This window comes from Benincasa hispida, chromosome 9, assembly GCF_009727055.1.
Source record: "Benincasa hispida cultivar B227 chromosome 9, ASM972705v1, whole genome shotgun sequence".
Lineage (NCBI taxonomy): Eukaryota > Viridiplantae > Streptophyta > Magnoliopsida > Cucurbitales > Cucurbitaceae > Benincasa > Benincasa hispida.
The window spans coordinates 7,993,214-8,009,501 of NC_052357.1; the positions used below are offsets into that span (position 1 = coordinate 7,993,214).

At 32.8% G+C, this 16,288-nt stretch overlaps 1 protein-coding gene and 1 non-coding gene across 3 annotated transcripts; both read left to right on the forward strand.

The window, feature by feature from the left end:
* The first annotated feature begins 1,132 nt into the window (after positions 1-1,132).
* Positions 1,133-1,238, forward strand: LOC120087455. The gene has a single exon (XR_005484596.1). It is a non-coding gene; the product is annotated as a small nucleolar RNA R71 (small nucleolar RNA).
* A 4,255-nt stretch (positions 1,239-5,493) lies between these two features.
* On the forward strand, positions 5,494-9,115 carry LOC120086284 (protein WHI4). Of its 2 annotated transcripts, XM_039042843.1 has the most exons (10): positions 5,496-5,850; positions 6,275-6,337; positions 6,524-6,605; positions 6,702-6,776; positions 7,007-7,049; positions 7,181-7,226; positions 7,599-7,699; positions 8,224-8,293; positions 8,719-8,801; positions 8,889-9,115. In XM_039042843.1, exons 1-10 carry the CDS (start codon positions 5,656-5,658, stop codon positions 8,917-8,919), a joined length of 789 nt encoding a protein of 262 aa, XP_038898771.1. In that variant the 5' UTR covers positions 5,496-5,655; the 3' UTR covers positions 8,920-9,115. The 2 variants fall into 2 exon arrangements, with proteins under 2 accessions (XP_038898772.1, XP_038898771.1); XM_039042844.1 differs by lacking the exon at positions 8,224-8,293 and having other exon boundaries at positions 5,494-5,850.
* The last annotated feature ends 7,173 nt before the right edge of the window (positions 9,116-16,288 follow it).

Consider the following 16,288-nt stretch of genomic DNA (forward strand, 5'->3'; position numbering starts at 1 on the left):
GATGAATTTCTTCAATTTTCTCAAGAGTTACAAATACCTGCAGTCTAGCACGGTCGTACTCCGAGAGGAGAAATTTCATCATCCATTAAGCATACTGGAAGAGAATCAATATACATCTTACATGTCACCCTCATTATAATCTTGAACTCTGTTGAACTAACTTGCATGATCTCATATACTAGATTTACCAGCTCATTATACGTCAATGTGCTCGGAATTAATAAACCCTTCAAACGACCTTCAATATAGTGTTCTTCTGTGTTGTCACATGTACCACAATAATGTAAGAATATATACTTCTCCATCTTTAAAGAAAAATAATACACAAAGTGAGTAGTTAGGAAAATTGGTTACTGTTAAATACTCATTATACTCGATCCTCGCTACACGCTCTTTGCTACGCTCAGTTGAGCTCAGCAATGCTCTTTGCGGTCTATTTTTCAGCTCACCCACAATTTTTCCCATTCGAATTTCAAGATTTCTAATGGATGTAGCTTGATTCTGGAGCACTGATTCGTTTTTCTCAATGTACTACTTCAACAAGCTCTCTAAGGACGAAGATTGCGGTGATTGTGAGCTACTAGTTTGGCTATGCGCTGGACTATTGTCTTGCGGGAAAAACCCGGGTGGCCTTTCTTTTTGTGTCACAGATTGAAAGCTTTGTTGCTGATTTTTCCATGCAAATTTTAGGTGGTTTCGCCACCCGAGGTTATATATGTCGGAATAGGGATTATTTCTTATGAAGCATACCGACTACGGGTTTGTTAGGCATTCTTTCATCGGGTGAGCATCTCCGGAAATGACACAACTTGTGGTCGTTTGAGTAATTGTACTGACCTGCCCTTTCTTCGCTCTCGTGTTATTAATTGCGATGCCTTGTATCAGACTCATCATCGCAGTCATTTGATTTTGCAGGGATGCGATGGCCCCATTGTTTACGTCATCATCTTTTATTCTTAATCTCTGATCACTTTCCCGTCAATCCTTGTGATTTTTGAAAATGTGATCAAGTATACTTTTTGCCTCCTCTTATGTTTTGTCGAGCAGACTACCAGCGGCTGTTGCATTGGTAGCGGTCTGCGAAGAGGGATTCAGTCATTGGTAGAAAATTTCCATTTGTAGGCAGTCTGGTAAGACATTATGTGGACAATCTCTTACCAGCCGCTTGAACCTCGCCCAGGCATCACTTAGCAATTCATCATCTTCTTGTTCAAAATTTGTTATTAATTTTTGTTTCTTAGCATTCTCGGTTGGTGGAAAATACTTCTTTATAAACTTTTCCACCACCTGTTCCCATGAAGTTATCTCTCCGGTTCGAGAGAATATGCCTATTTCCTCGCCTGATAACACAAAGAAAATGGAAACAAAGTTAGTCAAACTTCCTCGATTGAGATATTCGGGAACACAAAAGTGTTGTAGATTTCTATGAAGCTCTGGAGATGGGCGTGCGGGTCTTCGCCACGCCTTCCTCCAAACTGCCCAGTAGCCTGGATCATCTGCAACATTATCGGCTTCATTTCAAACCTCGATCCATCTAACGCCGCCCTCATGATTCCTGGAGAGAAATCATAGAGGTTAGGTGACGCATAGTCTCGGATGGGTCTATTGTGGTCATTCGCCAGAAGGATGAGGTTGGCCATTATATTATTCGTGTTAGCGGCCCTTACGTCTAGTTGCTTCGCCATTCTTGGTGTTCTCTCTTGTTGTTGTTGGCGGTCTCTTAATCTCCGTCTAAACATTATCTCAATCTCCGGGTCGTAATTTGCCAGAGATTGAGAATCTGCAAAGAAATCAAAAAAATTACCGTTAGCACTCTATTTTGTCGAAGTCCCCAGCAATGACACCAAAAACTTGATACTTGATTTTGTTGAGTGAAAATGTGGATGATATGCGATGGTAAAATTGCGTTGTGCACTCAAGTTTCCTCAGCAGAATCCAAGTGTAAATTCCACTGAGTTTCTTGGTAAGTCTAGGGTCGAACTCAGGGACTTGTGAAAACAGGTTGCATTGGTAATTTTTATGGAAACTTTGCGGTAACCGAATAAATAAATTGTTGGTTTATTGTTGATTGCGTTAATGAGAAAATAGACAAATGCGACGGATTTGAGAAAATTTAGTTGTGTGAGAGATGAACTGAGTATGCGATGAACGGGTTGAGAAGATCTTTAGCTAGCGTTACTTGGGAATACATTAGACTATGCGATCATGCTACAACCATGCACAACAAGTCATTTTCCAATGCAAATGTGATGCTCCTAAGTCTAGGACGCATGTGTTGAATGCAAAAGTGTCCATAGCGCTTATCCTAAGTCTCTACTCTTGTCCTATGCGATGATGCAAAATGCATAAAAGCAAGATGACCGCATACAATCATATCCTATCTCTAGGATGCATGCGATGCGTTAATAGCAAACAATGCTTATTCCTAAGCTCCTATCTCTTGCTTATTCGTTCTAATCTGACTCTCCCGAGCCTAGATTCTAATCTGACTTTCCCAAGCCCAGATCCTGTCCTTAGACTACCCTCCCGAGTATCCCTAATGGACGAATGAAGCACTCATAATATAAGATAATCGCATAGAGTGAAGATTCCCTAGTTGTGCTAGCTAAATGCTTCTCAACCCATTCAACTAATTTAGCTACCCATACGTAAATAACAGAGAGTGAACAAATATAGAGAAGTAGATTCCATTTCAATAAATGAGTGGAGTACAAAATAACAATGGAATTTAAAGGTAGAGAGCCTTGTAGCAATTCCTTGCTGACCAAGGCTTTTACACTGTAATCTCTATTCGATTCTAAAGATGTTCCCGCTTCTGCAGGCGTTGGCCCTCTCTCTATCCTTGAAGCTTCTGGCGCTCTCCCAAGCTTACCGGAACGATCTATCGACACAACCTCCTCTCTCACGTCCACCTTAAAATGAAAGAAACTATGAACAAGAACTTGCGAACCGATTAACTCGTTGGAACTGCTCAACCCCTTTTCTGAAGGTCGCCATTGGTATTTATAGAACATCCAAGGTGAACGACGGTTTCTCTCTCATGATTACACGGATGGGACGACTTTAATTCTCCCGATTGATGCGTCGAATAATTGTCATCGAAAAGTTGGATGTACTTGTGATTGTTATCGACTGTCAACTTAATTCGGATTCGACTGTCATCAGCTTTTTGTTCCATCGCGATTAATTAGCCTTTCACCTAGATGCCCACTATGTTGCGCTGATCAAGTTGCGGCGATCCTTCTCGGACGAATGTTTGCGAACATAATCATCGCAAAGGCTTGCGGTGAAGTTGCGCTCGACTAATGATTTCCTATGATCGTAATTTTTGCATTGCGTCAACGCATATTCTGCATAAAAACACTAAAATCAACTGTTCCTATGCGATGAATGCATGCGACCGCAATATTATGAAATTGATGCTTGATGGACGCAATTTAACATGTTTTATCAACGCAATCCAGCATTGTTTAAGAACTTAGCACTATGATAACGTTTATTTCTACCCGTTATCAGCTAACACTTCCTAGGATGCATTCATGCTATGCGATCATGCAACACACATACAATAGTAAACCATCTTTCGGTGTGAATGTTATGGCTTCTAATGCTAGAATGCATGCGATATATGCGATAAGTCTATAGGATCTACACATAAGCCTCTATTCTTATTTATGCGATGACAAAGTGACACACACACCTGTCTCTTATACACATCTAGATGTGTATAAGAGACAGTCTCTAGGGTGCATGCGATGCAGGTTGGCAAACAGAGCTTATCTCTAAGTCCCTATCTCTTGTTTATGCATATCTAATCTTGCTCTCTCGAGTCTAGATTCTAACCTAGCTCTCTCAAGTCTTAGGTTCTTTCTTCAGACTCTCTCTCGAGTAGCTCTAAAGGGGTGTTGGGCACAACATAAAACAAGATAATCACATGCAATGAAGATCTTAGGTCATGTTAGCTTAGTTCTTCTCAACCTATTCGATTAGTTTAGCTACTCATGCGTGCTAAGAGAGTGAACGGATGTAGATTAAGAACTTCCATTGTATAAATATAAAGTTGAAGTATAAAATAACAATACAAGAAGAGAATAAAAAGTCTGGAAGCAATCTCTTGCTTCCCAGGCTTTTATACTGTCTTTTCTACTCTTGTTCAAAAGATAGTCTCGCTCTCACGAGAGTCAGCCCGCTTTCTGCTTTCTACGCCTCCGGGTTCTCTTGAGTTTCCCTGAGTGATCTTCCGGTGTCTCTTCCCTTATCTTGCTCTGCCTTAAAATAAAAGGAAAACTATGGACAAGGCTAAACTATGAACTGAACTAGTTGAACTTCTTTTCTGAAGATTGCCTTCGATATTTTTAGAGCCTTCGGGGTGAAAGACAACTTCTCTCTTATGATTGCACAGATGAGATGGATTTAATTCTCTGATTGATGCGCTGAATATTTGTCATCGAAAAGCTGAGTGTAGTTGTTATCGTTAGCGGCTTGTCAACTTAATTCGGATTCGACCATCATCAACTTTCTGTCCCATCGTGATTAATTATGCCTTTCACCCAGATGCGCCCACCAAGTTACGGCGACTCTATGCGGCAATCCTTCTTGAGTAGATGTTTGCGAGAACAAATCACCGCAAAGCCTTGCGGTAATACTGCGCTCATCCGTTGATTTCTTGTGATTGCGCTTTTCGCCTTGCGTCAACACATATTTTGCATAAAAATACAAAAATTAACTGTTTCTATGCGATGAACGCATGCGACTGCAATGTTATGAACTTAATGCTTTTTGGACGCAATCTAACATATTTTATCAATGTGAGCCAACATTGTTTAAGAACTTATCACTGTAATAACGTGCATTTCTGCCCGTTATCACACATTTACTTACTTGAGGTGTGAAGTAAAATGATTTGAATGCCTTTATAACTTGATCTCTATCAAGAAAAACAAGTTTTGTGAAGTGGGTTTCTTGGAGGAAAAGTGAGCTCGATTTTCTCTTTTGTGTTTTAGTTATATTTATTCTTAGTTAATTAAAACAAAAATACTTCACATTTCAAGAAATTGATTTGAAAGAGTAGTGAGAATTGTCAGAAAATTCCTCATTTTGTGTATGTTTGTATATAAGCATTAACTGTAGAGTAGGCCCTCCGACGGGCACGGGCAATTCAAAATGATCGAGTATCGAGTATGACGTGGTTATGATTGAGTATATACGTGTTGATTGCACATGTATCGAGTGACCATGCATCCGGATATTGAGTGACTGTGCATTGAGGATCGTGTGACGAGCTAACGAGAAACGAGTAACGAGCCATCGAGGATCGAGTTTCTTGGTAGTAGCAGGCGCATCGGGTGCATCTCATGGGCAAAGCGATAAAATCACACGATGATATCATACCACTTTCCATTACTTTTTCTATCGGTGACCATTTTTCATTTGGGCCTCCTAAATGAAGCCATCCCTAATAAAAACCCAATAAATTTCAATACTATGTGTTCTAATGTTAAATTAGCAAACTAGAATATATTCCTATATACGTATTTCCCGCTCGAGTTAGAACGAAACACAGAACACAGTAGAACCTAGACTCCGCCGTGCTCGGAGTTAATTCCGTTCCGATTTCCACCGATCTCCGCTGTTAACTCCACCGGCAATTCGCCGATGGCTCACCAGCCCTACGATCCTTACTATCTCTATAATCAACCGGACCCGACCTACAGTGACCGGAGCAACATCAACACGCTCTTCATCTCCGGTCTCCCTGACGACGTTAAGGCTCGCGAGATTCACAACCTCTTCCGCCGTAGGCCAGGATTCGACTCTTGCCAGCTCAAGTACACTGGACGTGGCAACCAGGTTTCTTTCGTTTCCTTTTCTCTCCCCTTTCTCTCCGTTTTGGCCGTAGAACGCTATTGTTTAACGAGGAATAGGAAGAGGAAATAGAGAAATGCAGAAAAGATGGGACAATTTTTAGGTATGAGTTTAATTGAGTATTGTTTGGAAATGTAAGAGAGGATGCTCTTGACGCTAGGTTTTAATTTGTGATTCTAGCAGTTTTCAGTCGTCTCGAATTTGGATAGAATACAAAAGGATTTGGGATTTTGAGCATCGTCTGAGTTTTTTGTACGACGAGAAAGCCTAATTTTCTTCAATTTGTATGAAGAACATTTACTACTTTGTTACTTCAAAGGAAATCAGTTGTCCTGCCATTCTTTTAGGTTTTGAGATATTACATATCAAATTGGTTGCCGTTTTCAAACAGGTCCTTTTGTTTTCACAGGTTGTGGCATTTGCCACCTTTTACAATCACCAATCAGCTGTGACAGCGCTACATGCATTAAATGTAAGATCATGTATTGCAGATAGTTCCATACTTGAGTCTGATTTCTAATTCGTTGTGGAGCTTAGTTGATTTTGTTTATTTTTCTTTTACATGTTGCATTCTGTTTCCCTAGCAGGTTCTGATAGTAGAATTTTGGTCCGTATTGTCAATTTTTAATGTTGAAACATAACGGTGGTGCTGTATCAGGGCGTCAAATTTGATCCACAAAGTGGATCGGTTCTGCATATTGAACTCGCTAGGTCAAACTCTAGGAGAAAACATAAGCCAGGTGAGGGCTTCAAGATATGGATTTCCTGCTAGAGTCAAGTTATTATGCTAAGATGATCCACTTGTTGTGATCGCTATCCAATGTTGCCCTATACAGGTGGTGGAGCATATGTTGTGATAGATAAAAGGAAAAAAACAGATGCCAATTCCCAGGAAACATCAAGTGATGATGGTGAAATGTTTTCACTCTCTAATATATAACATTTGTTTCTAGTATCATATCTATCTCCTACGTGTTTGAAATGTAATTTTCATGTTAACGTCTGTCTTCTCTCGTATTCATTATGTGGATTTGTATTATCTTTTTGCTTCCCTTTTTTTACATTTCACTTGCATATTTGCTGCCACACAATCTGAAATTTGAGGCTCACGTGCATATTTGATGTACTGATATATATTCAGGAGGCAGTGAACCGGATGAACCATCAAAAAAGGCCGAACAAAGGTTCGAAAAGCATTAAATAAAAGTTTAATTACTCTCCACTATAATATTAGAAGATGTAGCATCACTGGATATCAAATTGAAATGTTATTAATTTCTTGCAAACTGAGTTTATTCTTTTCTAAACAATGCAGTGGTGAGGCTTTGGTGACTCCTGCTAATGCTCTATCTGCTCCATATGTACGTCAATCTATCTTCATTGTTAGGATTTAGGAACTATCCATACAAGAATCAAGAATGCAATCTAATTTTGTATTGTAATGTAAAAGTAGATATTTTTTCTGTGTAGCTGGTAGCCTAATCTAGTCAACATGTGTTTCTGCCAATTCTGTATGCAGTTTATTATTTTTGAAGTTTTGAAAATTTGATTTTTGAATTTTAATGTTTGCCCAAAAATGAATAAGGTGATAGGTATTTAGCAGAAAATTGTTCGATGCTAATTTCAAAGTCGAGATTTTGTAAAAATTTCCTCTTTCAAATTATTGATTGCTTGTTATTAGGGTTTTACCATGCGATACAATATGGTCTTTATTTTATGTTTGATTGGTGCAGGAGCATCATGAAAAGAATGATGGAGGACCATGCTCCACTTTGTTTATCGCAAATCTGGGTCCAAACTGCAATGAAGATGAACTGAAGGAAGTCTTGTGCAAGTGAGTTATACTCTACTCGCTCAGTGGTTATGTAACAACCTTTAGTGAGATTCGTGAATTGTGATAAAGTTAATTGGTGTCTTATTCTCTCCTTTTCCGTGTTCACGATTCTTATTTCAGCAAGGCATTGAAATGATTGTATTACTTGGTTTGATTATGTTAACTTCTTATTGTTAAAACTTTATGAACTATTTCTCTAAACCATTATTAGTTTTACTTGTATTTTGCCCACCACATAATAAAATTGGTTTGCAAAAACTTAAGACGAGATTTTTTTAGAAACAACTTAGATGAGATATCTGTAGACATATTTTGGGGTGATTGGACCATTCCATCTGCCTGTGATGAACTATTTCTTACGTCTCAGACCTAAATTATTCTTCTAGTTTTAAGTACCAAGAAAAATGCTATACGCTGATAGGAGTTTTGTTGTGCCATTGCAGTATATCAAAACAATGAAAATGAAGTAAAAAAAAAATATTGTTTATGATAGAAGTTTTATGGTCACATTTTTACAATGCTAGATATCCTGGATTTAACGTTCTCAAATTGCGTGCCAAAAGTGGAATGCCGGTTGCATTTGCTGATTTTGAGGTATGCAAGATTGCTTCAGGGAATTGTTGAGCTTTTATTATGCTCCAATTGTTCCTTACTCATGGCCAAACATACTCCATTTTGAATTACAAGCACTGGTATGAGGATGAGTGGATTGCATTACCTTCATTCTTCACTAAACCTAGTATTTGATCATATTATTAAGACTAAGATTTTTTTTTTTGTATATGCAATTTTTTTTTCTCTAAATAATATAAACTACTATGTTACCATTGGGGATAAATCTTGCTTTAAATATATATAGATATATATTTGGAAGGAAAAATTTTGCTTCCAAAATTATTTCTTGTTTTTGTTTTTCTTATTATAGCATCATGCTTTATTTTTTTGAGCACTCTCAAATATTCTAATTGATGAGGTTCATCTTGAAATATGACTTTGTTTACCTGATTGTCTTGTTCCAGGATATCGAACAAGCTAGCAAGGTTATGGAGGAGCTTCAGGGAAGCGTGCTACCATCATCAGACCGTGGCGGCATGCATATAGAGTATTTCTATTTGAATTACTTCTCTATCGTAATTGCTAACTTCAGCATATGATGAGTAATTGATTGATCTCGCATGTTATTTTCTAGGTATGCTCGGTCTAAAATGAGGAAGTCTTAGTTGAAAAGCGTTCATCAGTCTGGTAGGGACTCGTTTGCTCCTACCCTGAAATGTTTTGTTGCATTAATCAGTCTGGTATTGTTTCTAGTGTTTGCAAACTACACTTCATATCACTGCCTAAATAATGAAAATAGGCTATGTGGTCATGCACATTTTAATTAAATTATAAAGCAAAGTATTGTAAAGTGTTGGTCGACGTTTTTTTTCTTTTTCTTTTTCTTTCTTTTTAATAAAAAAAATAGTTTGAAGAAGGCTATTGCTATGCAGTAGGTAGTTAATCTCGTAGTGGAAGTGCTATGAGAAGCTTTGCTAGGAGAACCAGGATCTGACTTTAGCTGTGTTAGTCCGAAAAAAAAAGGATGTAGCTAGTCATTAGATAGTAATTGGACAATATTTTTATTTCTCCGATTGAAATAACTATGACGGATATGTCTCACTAATGATAGCTCCAATTAGTTAAGACATTTGCCTTTGATCAAGAGATTGGAGGTTCAAGTTTCCCACTCTCACTAATTGAACTCAAACTGCCAAAGTTGGCTTGTGAGTGGATGACATGCATCCACGTCTACTCCATCACACCTAACTGAAAAATTACGACCTACACAAATCAGTAACTTTGTATTCACCTAAAGGATTTGAGTGTTTTTCATTTGGAAGTAGTAATCGTTAGTGAATCTTGCTGCAATACTCCGTTAACAATCATGTTACAAACTTCCCTGCTAATGGAAAATCCGGTTCTAGAATTTCAATTCTACTAGGATTTCCAAGGCTATTTAGGTAGGACCTTCATCATCTCCATGAAGAAATTTTTATACATCCTTATCGGGTGACTCCTCACCAAATTCATAATCGTTCTTACATCCTCTACTTAGGGCACTCGTTTCCATCAGGGCGTTCACTCGGATTGATGCCCTCGTCGATTGCATTTGTACCTCTTGATTGGAGTTGGCTTAACATAAGAATCACAAAATTTCCCCCTTTCAACAAGTAGGCATGGATTCACCCTTTTAACTTTTGATCTAGAATATAATTTGTTGTGTTGATTTCATTGCTGAAAACTGTGGCAGCTTATAGTTTTCTCCCGTAGGATTTCTTCGAGGAATGAGGATTAGTAATAGTAATTAATTGTTCAATTGTTTTTGGACTAAGTTGAATATCTCAAAGTAATTGCCTCAAATTTCTCCTCCATGTTGTATTATGGGTTGTTTATATCCAACTGCTCCCTCATGGCTTGCTAACGATATTAATTTGTGGACCAACAAAAAAAAATGTCAATATGAACTTCCTTGAATAAAACTTTGTGACCACTGACCACACATCTTGTTTATTTATTTTTATTTTGAAAGGGTAATAGTAACAGTTGTGGCCACCCACTTTTTAATTTAATTTTAATTTTTTTAGTAAAATATAATAATGCTACCAATTGGTTGGTTACCAAGATTTCTGATTTTTTTTTTGTGTTGGCTTTTCCAATCCTACGTATTACGATGCATTTTAGATTACATTTGTAGTAAAATAGGATGAATTAGAACACAATAGTGCATAATCTAAGTTCTTGTTTAATAACCCTTTTATTTTTTTGTTCTGTTTTTGGAAATTAGCTTATAACTTTTTTACCTACCTTTTAAACATGTTTTCAAAAGCCGCAAAATTTTGAAAAACCAAGAAAAATAGGTTTTTTTATTATTAAAAAAAAAAACTTTGATTTTGTTTTTAAATTTTGGTTTAGAATTTAGATGTGTTTATAAGAAAATTGAAAAGTTTACCATTTTGATGAGAAAACAATCATATATTTAAAGATTTAAAAAAAAGAAATATATATTTATTGTGAATATGTTTTAAAAAGAACAAAATGGTTATTCAAACATGCCCTCAAAGTTAATTTTTATAGAAGTTGGTTAAATAATAATAATACTCGTGCATGAAAAAAATATATATTTATTGTGAATATGTTTTAAAAATCTAGTGAAAATGCTAGTAGAATAATGTTTTTTTTTTAAATCAATAATAAACTAGGTATGAGTTAAGGTACATAAGTTAAAGTTAGACATTTAAAATTACATTAACTTAAATTAAACAAGTTTGAAAATATAGAGACTAAAATAGTATTTTAATCTCTCATATATTATTATTTATTAGTAGCTAAAGTGAGTGAGTTTAATTGTAAGTTATAACTTATTGTTTGAATAAATAAAAACAATTATTGGCATATCAAATTCAAGCAGATTGATTCTAATATGAGAATGAAATAATGCAAAGTTGTTTTTGTCCATTAATTACGTCAATCAACATTCACAATTAGGCCTTAAAGAAAATGATTGTTTGGCTATTATATTAATTCTTATTTATGAAAGTAAACGTGGGTAAACTATTTTTGTTTGTTTTTGTTTTTGTTTTTGTTTTTGTTTATTTTTTATTTTTTATTTTTTATTTTGCAAAGGGTGGTATGATTGTTTGATGTGAGTTCAAAGATTTATTTGGCAATTGGGATAAAGACAAACATTGATCTGAATTCCCATTCTGGTCGTATTAAAGGAAATGTGTTGTATTAATTTATATACGTGTTGTGAATTTTAAAAAAGGCCAATTAAAAAAGTTACTCCTGAATTTTGTCATTTAATTACAAAATATTTTTTATTTTGATCCATGATAAAATGGAGTAGTGGTGTTGCTTAAGGATATTCGTGGTTGGGTTGGGTTGAAGAACTCTTTAGACTCAATTCAATTATTCAAGTTGTAAATTTTTTCAACAAAAAAAATTCTCATTAAAAAATGAACCCAACCCAACCATAAAAAAATTTGGTTGGGTTGGTTCGAGTTATTTAGGTCATTTATTTAAATTTTTTTATAAAAGGAAGTAAAATATTAATACGTAAAAATTCGATTTACCTATTTTCATATATAAGTTAAGATTAACACCTCAATTTCAATTTATATAATGTATAATCTTTTTTCAAAGTACAAAAAAAAAATATTTTTAAGAGTTGTTGAAAAATAAATTATCCAAAAAACTTATAAAATTAAATAAAACTAAAATAAATATGGTATATCTAATTGTACATAAGCAAAAAAAAAAAAAAAAAAAATACATTTTAAACTTAATAATAAGTTCGGGTTGGTTTGAGTTATGTTAGGTGACTCATGAACCAACCTAATCCATAAAATTTTCATTTATTCGAATCCAACCTAAAAGAGTTCACAACCCAACCCAAACTGAACGGGTTGGGTTGGATTGATCGGTTTTTTCGATTCATCGGGTTTTTTCGAACACCCCTAGCGTTGCGGTCTCAATTTTCGTTTCAATTTATGTCATAAGTTTATACTATTTCAAGTTTGCATCAAATGCAATTTGAAATATGTATGAAAAGTTAAAGGTAATATTATAATTTTTGAAAGAATAAAGATATTTTCGAACCAAAGAACAAAGTTCAACAATATTTTTTATAGTTTAGCGTTTAAAAATATCGAATAGATCAAAGATGTAGAAGACACAAAAGCTTAGACTAAGAAAAAAAAAATTATTTGGAACCTTGTGATTTTGAAGGATTTCAATTCATAATGGATTTCAAATAAATTTCATTATTTTAGTACTATAGGAAATGTAATGATTTTAAAATGCGAAGTGATTTCGAATCACGTTTTACTTTAAAAAAAAAAATTCATGACTAAAATGTTCGGATTTTGTAGGATTTCATAGCATTTGAAAGTAAATAACTTAAAAATGATTGTAAATTTGTAACTTTCTTTTCTGATTACCATCCAAACACAAAATTTTAAATACGTCAATTTTAAATCTTTCTCGTTTCAAACAAAATAATTAATTTAAAATCATTTTTCGGATTTCAAATTACAAGATTTAAATCATTTTTTAAACTTTATTGAATCCAAACGGAGGGTTAATCTTCTATTTTTCTTTTTCTTCCTTTTTTTTTTTTTGTTTAGTTTGCCACAGATACTAAACCAACTAAAACTGACGACTGACCATGTGGAAATTGTTGGAAATTGAAAGGTCGGTAATCGGCGTCTGTTTTAGCCAAAAATCGACACTGATCAACTTATGAACACCTTACAACTAGTGTAAATTTGAACTTTTGTCACTGAGAAAAAAAAAAACATTTTGATTACCCTTGAACTATACTCACCATGGCTTATTCAATGTGGTTAATTTAATTCTTAGTGTTTGGTAGAAAATCCTCCAAATTATTCCACTTTTTACCATTACATAGGTTTAATAACTTAACAAAAGAAAATTAGAAATAAAAACTCTTTTTTTGGTACAATAAAAATAGGAATGAGAAATCAAATTTTCGATCTTCCGAAATTTAATTCCAAGCTAATTCACTTTACCAAGGAAAAAACACAAATTATCTCAGATATCTGCTAGTATAAAAGTAATGAAAAATTATTAACAAATTTAAAATTTGCTTATGTCAACATATCCATCATTTTTCTGTAAGGTAAATTTAGAAACTATTTTGAAGTTCAGTGTTGGGCTTATTCATCCATTTAATAGAAACCAAACTCGAAATTTGTAGGTTGGAAATATAATTTATTCATTAAAATATAAATATTCATTGATCCCATTTTTTTATTTAATTTGATCAGAAGTCTTTAAGGCAAGTTTATTGCTGACAAGATCGGTAGGCTGATTGAGCTGTACTTTGAAATTTGAATTTTTTTTTCCCTTTCTGATTAAGCTGTAAATATTTATTGGAACAAATATTAATTTATACTTCTAAACGTTAGAAATTGTATCAATTTAAATTTTAAAATAAGAATTATATCAATTTAAATTTTAAATTTTGAATTTTGAGATTTATATAAATTTAAATTCCAAACTAATAATTATATTAATTTAAACCCCTAAATTTTTATAATAGTATCAATTTAAATTCTGCACTTTTATAAATATATCAATTTAAACTATAAACATTCATAATTGTATCCAATTAAAATATAATAGACGGTATAAATTGATACAATTATGAAAGTCTAGGGTTCAAATTGATATACTAAAAAAGTTCAGTGTTTAAATTATACTATTAGTAGTTTGGGGTTTAAGTTGATACAATTTCTCGAAGGTCAGGGTTTAAATTGATACAATTATTAATTTAGAGTTTAAATTCATACAATACTCAAAGTTCAGGAGTATAATTGATATTTATCCTATTTCTTTTATTTGAATGTTTTGAGCATTTTTTTCAATATAGCCTTTGTTTCGTAAAAATTTCTATTAACGTTATTATTTTTAATTTAGTCTCTCATCATGTTAATATTGGTCGATAATATATTTACAAATCATAATATTTGGTAAATTGGTGAAAGTTTTAATTTCTTGTAAGGTTGGGAGAGGAAACTAGAAACTTTCTTCCATACACCTTTTTCTTCATTCTTACAATTTTTTTTTTTTTTGTCAATTCACCAAATGTTATATCTAGTAAGTCTAACATTCACCAAATAGTGAGAAATTAAGTTGAAAAATATTAAAATGTAAAGCAATAAAGACTAAATTAAAAAATACTACACATTATCAACTAATATATATATATATATATAAGAGAGAGAGAGAGATGGCCTTTTTAATTAAGTGGCATGAGAATCAAGAGCAAGTTGGGTAGAGTCCATGCCACTTTAAGCTTCAATCCAAGGTAGGCTACAATAAGAGAAACCAAAATAATGGAACATTATTAAATGAGATTGTTTCTCTTCTCTCTTTCTTTAATTTGTTTTTTTCTAATTAAAATATGAGTAATTGTTTTAAGGTTTTAATACTTATTTGGTTCTTGTATTTTTTGTTTTTGTTCAGTTTGGTTTATCTACTTTCAAAATGTTTATTTTTGTCTCTATACTTTTAATTTTGATTCATTTTGATCCTTATACTTTTAAAATGTTAATTTTGATTCCTGTACTTTCAACTTTTGTTCATTTTGATATTTAAATTTTAGAAAATGTGACCGTTTTTATCTTTTAAAAGTAAAAATGAAGGGACCAAGGTAGTAGTTAAACCTTGTTTCAAATGGCAAAACTATACTTTCAAATATAGCAAAAAGTTACCGTCTATTAGTGACAAACAATTGGTGATGGATAATAAATTTTTAATTTAATCTCTTGAAGTTATTTTATTATTTTTTTTTATCGATTTAGGTTAAATGAAAATAACAATTTTCATAAAATACAATATGTGAATATGTTGCCAAAAATCATAGAAAAATTTATAATAGATAATAATTTTTTTTTATAAAAAAGTTGAATAATAAACTAGCATCGGAGATTAAATTTATGATTTACTAAAAAAATATAGATAAGTTTGAACATTTAAAAGTACAATAAAAAAATGTGAACTGGCCTCAAATTATAAGGATCAAAATAGTAAGTAAAAACTTAGCTAGTAAAGATCAAGAGGTCTTTGATTTAAATCTCTTACTCTTGATTTGTATTTAAAAAAAACAGAGATGAAAATAGTATTTTAATTCTATTTTCCTTTAGCAATTATGAGTTTCTATTTTCAACGATATGGTTGGTGGATTCAAAACTCTGAAAATTGATTCTCTTCCCTACAAATCGTATTTGTTTGTTATAAATAATATTTCGAAAACATTTTACCCAATCAATCTAAGAGCACAATTTGAGTTTTTTTTTTTCTAAAAAATGATTACTGCTATTTTGAATTGTTTAATTATTATTTTATTTAATAGAAAAGAGGACAAACAGACAGAGAAAACAGATAAGTTTATTTATTTTTTTATTTTTTTTAATAAAAAAAAATATATAAAAGGGTAGATTTTTGAGTGAGGCATGCTTCATCCACGTTGGGTGGTCTTCAATCTAGATTTCATCCTTTTTAGATCTTCTCAATTTTTCAATTATTTTATATCATCATCTCTCGATTTCTAATACTTTGTAACTTTGTTTATATTTAATCTTATATTGTCAAATGTCTTTACGTATTTTTAATAAATTTTAAATTTAATTTATAGTATTTTTAATTTATGGATGATTTTTTAAGATTAAATTATACAAAATATTTCTAAATTTTATATTTTTTTGAACTTTCAAAAGTTTTAAAATACTCTTAAAATTTTTAAAATGAGTTAAAAAATACCTTTATTAGCCTTGAATGGAAACCGTTAAATTCAAAGATACTTTTAAAATAAAAAAAATAAAAAAAATATTCTTACTGTTATATGAACAAAGACCGTTAATACATTATTACTTCTCTATTTTCTATTTCCCCTCCTTTCTTCAATATCTTTCTACTCCCCTTTTTGTTAATTATTTGAATATTTTAGAATTTTGTGATTTTATGTTTTAATTCAAAATTTTGGTTGTTGAGAAAATTGGTATAAGCTAAGAATTGGAAAATTAAGAA

Excerpts from the sequence above, each read along its gene's own strand:
- LOC120086284 (XM_039042843.1), top strand. The coding sequence starts at position 5,656 with ATGGCTCACCAGCCCTACGATCCTTACTATCTCTATAATCAACCGGAC. Across the intron at positions 5,851-6,274 it reads ACACTGGACGTGGCAACCAG|GTTGTGGCATTTGCCACCTT; the intron begins GTTTCTTTCGTT and ends TTGTTTTCACAG. Across the intron at positions 7,700-8,223 it reads CTGAAGGAAGTCTTGTGCAA|ATATCCTGGATTTAACGTTC; the intron begins GTGAGTTATACT and ends TTACAATGCTAG.